Raw genomic sequence first — 6,000 nt, forward strand, 5'->3', positions numbered from 1 at the left:
GAGAGTAAGAGGCTAATATGCCTCCCCCTGTCCCACATAAGGGGTAACATTGGCTTACTTACCACCCCTTATCAATCAGAGAATTTGCTCTCTGATTGTCACATATTGGGGTCTTTTTGTTTTCCAGAAGAGTGAGAGGATGAGTACTTGCTCATCTTATCATTCCTCCATGTCATTTAACCCTGCAGATGTTGCCGTTATTGCTAACTGCAGCAGCTAAACGTTTTTCCGGGGGATTAAAGTAGTTTTTTTTCCCCCCTTACAGAAGGTTTTAAATATTAAAAAAATAAAAATCTTGACAACACGTTACACTTTATGTGCGATAATATAAATAAAGCAGCATATTTTTCTGGATCTCTACTGTAATACTGTAATCCTCTTTGCACATGCTTGAAGTTTAGGAGTTGGCATCCCATAATCACCTGCATGGCTGGAGTTTGTTCTTGTGCTAACCTTTACACTTAGTGTCTCTGAATAATAAAACTTCTATGAATTTGGTGTTTCCATAACTTTAATGACCTGTAGAATAAAGGTAAAAAATATTTATGCCACACTGTGAACATTGAAAAAATAAATCCCTCAAACTCTTAATTCTTTTTATTTCTCATTGCCCCTCCCCCTCTGCAAAAAATTAACAAAAGTTATTCAATACTTTATATGTGCTCACAATTGGTTCATATAAAAACTTTAGAGCTCGTCCCACAAAATACAAGGTATCGTACATCTACATTGACGAAAGAATAACAAATTCTGACCACTAGAGCACAAAAGGGGAAATGATTTACTGAAATTAGTTATGATACTAAGGTGTTAAAAAATATATTTACATGAGACATAAATTCAAAATCTACAATAAAAAAGTGACATTTTGGGAGAGTTTTTCCAATTTTGATGTGACTGTTGTGGTGGCTAAGGAATTGTTGGGCATGCATCCCCTTATGTAAAGCAAAGCTGTCTTGGCGTTCTTTTAGCTTGTTTAGAAAAAGTTAAAACAAATCAAGAAAAGACCAAGGTTAAGGTAAATCTTTCGGGGTTTTGTTTTTTAGGATGAAGATCTGATTCATATTAAAGTTGAGGTTGTAGAGGGAGAAGAAGAGAAGTATTTGTTGGGCGATCAGCAATGCAAGGAGGAGGGCAGTCCTGAAGATATAAGTGCAGGTGAGTAGTAACATGTAAGTACAGAGAAGCATCGTCCTAGTATTGTCCTTGTTCTTCCGCCACAAGTGTCTTTAAGGGCCAATGTCCACGGGCGGATTTGATTTGCGGAATCAAAGAAGCATGGGTGTCTGCACCTCTATTAACACGTACAGATTTGCTTTCCGGATCCTGCGTGTGGAAATGAAATCGCAGCATGCTTCATTTTAGCATGGATTCTGTGTGGATGGCTCCCATTGAAGTCAATAGAAGCCGTCCGATCTGCAGCCCATCCACAATTGAAATTGCAGATGGGCCATGGATTCCGCGGAAAAAGCAGGAGATTTTTTTAAAAAAAAACCTTTTACTGCACATGTCCGACGGCGAGCCGTGCGGACCACCTGCAGTACAGAAAACGTGAGGGACGCCGCTGCTGGTACGGTCGGATTCCGCTGTGGGCTCCCACATGCGGCATCTGACCCGCCCGTGGACATATGAGGCCCTATTCTCTACCCTGCATCCCCCAAAGATGTTTCTATCTTGTGGAGGAGACTGTACCCATAAACCAATATTATTCTTCTCACTCTCTGTTAAAGTGGTTGTACCAGAAAACACTTTTATCACCTTTATAGGATAGATGATAAAACTGATTGGTGGGGTCCCAAGCCTGAGACACCCCTCCCCCGCCACCAATCCCACAAACAGGGGACTCGTGTTCCCCTCTTCTGATCTCTGAGGGGATACTTCTGCCACCCAAAGTGATGTTAGATTGAACGGAGCAATGACCGAGCCTGTGCAGCTGGCACTCCACCATTCATTTCAATGCAGCTGATGTACTCTGGCAGATCCATTGAAAGTTGAATGGAGCGGCACTGTACATGTGTCCATCACTCCATTAAGTCTGTTCACTGCAGGGGGTGCAGTGAGGAGGAGACAGGGACAGGTGATAAAAGGGCTTGTGCTAGAAAACACTTAAGGGCACATTTACATCGGGCGACTGTTTGGCACTTATGCACCTGAGAGACATCCTAACGATTATCACCCATGTGCTTTCAAACGGGAGCAATAATTGCTTACTGAATGGGGGTGGAGAATGAACGATACCTGTTTGTATGCGTATTGGTGTGTTTACTGCACTTTTCTGCACAAGGCATGTTCATTTGTGTGCGGTGAACAAATGCGCACCACCTGAAATGGCTAATTAGTCTAATGAGTTCCAGATATGTTTGTTTTTTTTACGCAATTACGCAGTGTTTCACGCATCTCCTAGAGTATTTTGCGTGCATTTGCACAATCCCATTGGCTCCTATGGCGACTTTTGGTCTGCAAAAGCACAGGAAAATAAAGCATGCTGCAGGTTTTTTTGCACTACCAAAATGCGCAGGAAAAATGCGCCCATGTGAACGAACCCCTTGAAATCGATGGGTTCTATTCTCTGCATATTGCATGTACAAATCCGCCTGTGTGGAAGGGGCCTGAACCTGTTGAAATTGACGAGATCAGCTGCTAATCTCCTCTGTATAGGAGCCTATAAAATCTCCACCAACAGAGTGAACAGAAGATTTATGAGGGGATGCCTTGTATACACATATAGGACCTCTCCAGCGGTAACACGGCTAACACACATTTAAAAAAATATATATATTTTATTTTTTAACAGATGCAGAAAAATGTTGGAGTCCACCTAAAGAGCTCATTTCAACTAGAGATTATGAAATGGCAAATGAGGATTTAACTGAAGCTTCCTCAAGAGTAGAGTCGGCGCCTGCGAAGCTTTCCTCCGTTCTCTCGTCTGAGTTCCCCAATCGTGATCCATGTTATCATGGTAAATCCAATCACCTTACAGGTAGTCCAGGCCGTGCGAGGAGAATACATGCATGTGCCGAGTGCGACAAGTGCTTTCACAACAGTGCAAATCTTTCTCGACATCTGAGGATTCACACGGGGTTGAAGCCGTTTTCATGTTGTGAATGTGGCAAATGTTTTACGCATAAATCTATACTTGAAGCTCATCAGAGAATTCACACAGGAGAGAAGCCATTTACGTGTTCAGAGTGTGGGCGATGTTTCACCCAAAAGTCTCATCTGGTCAAGCATCAGGTCATACACACTGGAGAGAAGACATTTTTGTGCTCTGAATGTGGGAAATGTTTTATGCAGAAATCGGATCTACTAAAACACCTGAAAGTCCACACGGGGGAGAAACCGTTTGCATGCTCACAGTGTGGGAGGCGTTTTGCGAGTAATTTGGATTTAGTCAACCACCAGCGGATGCACACCGGGGAGAAGCCATTTCCATGCTTCGAATGTGGGAAATGTTTTACGCAGAAATCAATTCTTGTGAATCATATAAAAATCCACACAGGAGAGAGACCGTTTCAGTGTCCTGATTGTGGTAAAAGTTTTGCTCAAAAATCCAAACTTCTGGGTCACCAGAGAACTCATACCGGAGAGAAGCCATATTCTTGTTCTGACTGTGGGAAATTCTTTGGACACAAATCGAGTCTTGTTAAACATCATCAAAGAGCACACGCAGTAACTGGGTGAAACGTTGTCAGAAGTGATAGAAAGGACAGTACATTGGCACCATGTATTCTCGAGAATAGAATCCCCACAAGCAATAGATACATTGTTTGATATGAAGAGACTGTTAACTGCACACTCCAGCATTTGCGCAGTCCCATCACACATACTATAGGGGGGAAGAAGAAAAAATATATATATATATTTTTTTAATTCAATGGAGGGGGGAGTACATTGTCCCTTTCATTTGGAATCCCCTGTCTTGCCAGGAGTCTGTTAAGCCTGGTTTAGACACAATGATTATCGCTCAAAAGATGACTTTGCGCTCTGAGCGGGGTATACAGAAGACAACCGGGTCCACTTGTCTTCTGCATCTAGCTGTTCTCTGCTCAGAGTGCCCACCTTTTATACAGCAAAGCGCTCCAAGTGGGGTATGCAGAACACAGCTGGAGTGCTGTGTTCTTCATACTCCGGCTGTTCACGGAGCGCTCAGCTGGTATACAGCTGTGCTCTCCGTGTGGAGTATGAAGAACACAGCTGGACCGCTGTGTTCTTCATATCCCGCCTGTGTTCAGGGAGCGGGATACAGCTGAAACAATAGTAGCAGCTGAAAGACAACGATCAGCAATTCCTTAACGAAAACTGTCGTGCAGTTAGACACAACGATTATCGTTCAAAAGACGGCTTTGAGGGATTTTTGATCGATAATCGTGTCTCTATCGGCCTTTACATTCATGTGATTTGCATTCAGCCTCATTGGAGTCCTGCATTAGTTTTCTGTATTTCCTTCTCCCTGTTGACCACAGCCATTGCATATCCATGTATCAGGGATTAGAAAGCACAGAGACCAACCGCGAACCTGAGGAGTGCCAGAATGGGATCGGAGGTAGATCAGTAGTATTTATTATTTTGAATCATTCTAAGTGTCTTATTTTTTTTCCTCATAAATGTAACTGAATAACCACTTCAGGACCACCCATAGACTAGAAGTGTCCAGGCCGTCCTTATCTACTGTATCTTTGCAGGGACATTTTATAATGTTTTTACAGAGAATCCCCCTAGAGGTTCTCCCCCTGCTATGCTGGTTCTCCGTGATCTGAGAGTCTAATGACAGCCCAGATCATAGAGCTTTGCCTTGAGACCAATCGGCATTGTCTCCTGGCATGTGATGGCTGTAACAAAGCATGGCTATGCCCTCCCTTCCATCTTGGAAGTCAGGCATCTCCTCTCATAAAAAGGAAAGTTAAAATGAGGGTGACATAACATGGACATAAGTTCATAAATAACATTTTCTATAATTATTTTGTGTGGCATGACTATTTGTATTACAAGCAGAAAATGCCAAAGTTTGAAAAACGCTAATTTTTCTAAACTTTTCCCTGCATTTTGGATTTTTTTCTAAATAAACACAAAACATCCCTACCAAACTTTATCGGGGATTTAAAGTAAAATGTGTGATAAAAGAACAGTCACAGAATCACTTGAATAAGTATTTTTTTCTGCAGCTAGGGCTTTGGTTATGGCTTTGATAGTAAGATTACCTACTGGCAAAGTTGCACCGTACAAAAACCACGTTTTCGTGCGATGTGATGCAGCAGAGAGGAAGGCTCCATAGGGAAACATGGGCTACAAAACGTCACGAGCCATGTGCATGTTGCGGGACCCGTGAGTAGTCTAACGGCAATGCGTGTTGGACTGACACCTTGTAAGGCCAGTTATACAGTGTTAAAACAAAACACAACACAAATTTTAAAATGTGATGTCATCAGGTCAAAAGAACCCGACACTGTATGTAAAACTATTATTTTAATCAAAAGCCCATGATGACATTAAAAACTGACACTAAGGTCGCCTTCAGACAACCATATGTCGTCCGGGTGCCGATATACGGCGTCCTTTCTTGCGGGGGGAGGAGGCTGGAAGAGTCGGGAGCAGTGTACTGAGCTCCCGCCCCCTCTCTGCCCCTTGCCACTATTTGCAATGGGAGGGGGCGGGATGCGGGTGGAGCTAAGATCCAGGCCTTACCTCTGCCCCCTCCCATTGCAAATAGTGGCGAGGGGGCGGGAGCGGGAGCTCAGGGCACTGCTCCCGACTCTTCCAGCCTCCTGCAGAGAGGGACGCCATATATTGGCACCCGGCCGATCTACCGTCGTCTGAAGGTGCCCTAAAGGTTACATTTAGCACATAATATTTTATTTATCATCATAACGACTAGGATATAGTGTGTCCTAATGATGGGGCTGAGTCTGATGACCCACTACATGGTGCAGGAGCAAAGAGGGTTTGTGCAGGACTCTTTTTTTGGAAGACCTTTAACGGCTGATATGACCATTTTTCCAGCAG

The 6,000-nt window shown here is 43.3% G+C and overlaps 1 protein-coding gene across 1 annotated transcript in view; it reads left to right on the forward strand.

Moving 5' to 3' along the window:
* LOC136587426 (zinc finger protein 850-like) overlaps positions 1–5,542 on the forward strand; it is a 117,070-nt gene extending 111,528 nt beyond the window's left edge. The window contains exons 21-22 of the mRNA XM_066585994.1: positions 1,047–1,158; positions 2,795–5,542. Coding sequence (XP_066442091.1) covers positions 1,047–1,158; positions 2,795–3,681 — 999 coding nt within the window. The 3' untranslated portion in view covers positions 3,682–5,542. The remainder of the gene's footprint in view (positions 1–1,046; positions 1,159–2,794) is intronic.
* The last annotated feature ends 458 nt before the right edge of the window (positions 5,543–6,000 follow it).

This window comes from Eleutherodactylus coqui, chromosome 13 (genome assembly GCF_035609145.1).
Source record: "Eleutherodactylus coqui strain aEleCoq1 chromosome 13, aEleCoq1.hap1, whole genome shotgun sequence".
NCBI lineage: Eukaryota > Metazoa > Chordata > Amphibia > Anura > Eleutherodactylidae > Eleutherodactylus > Eleutherodactylus coqui.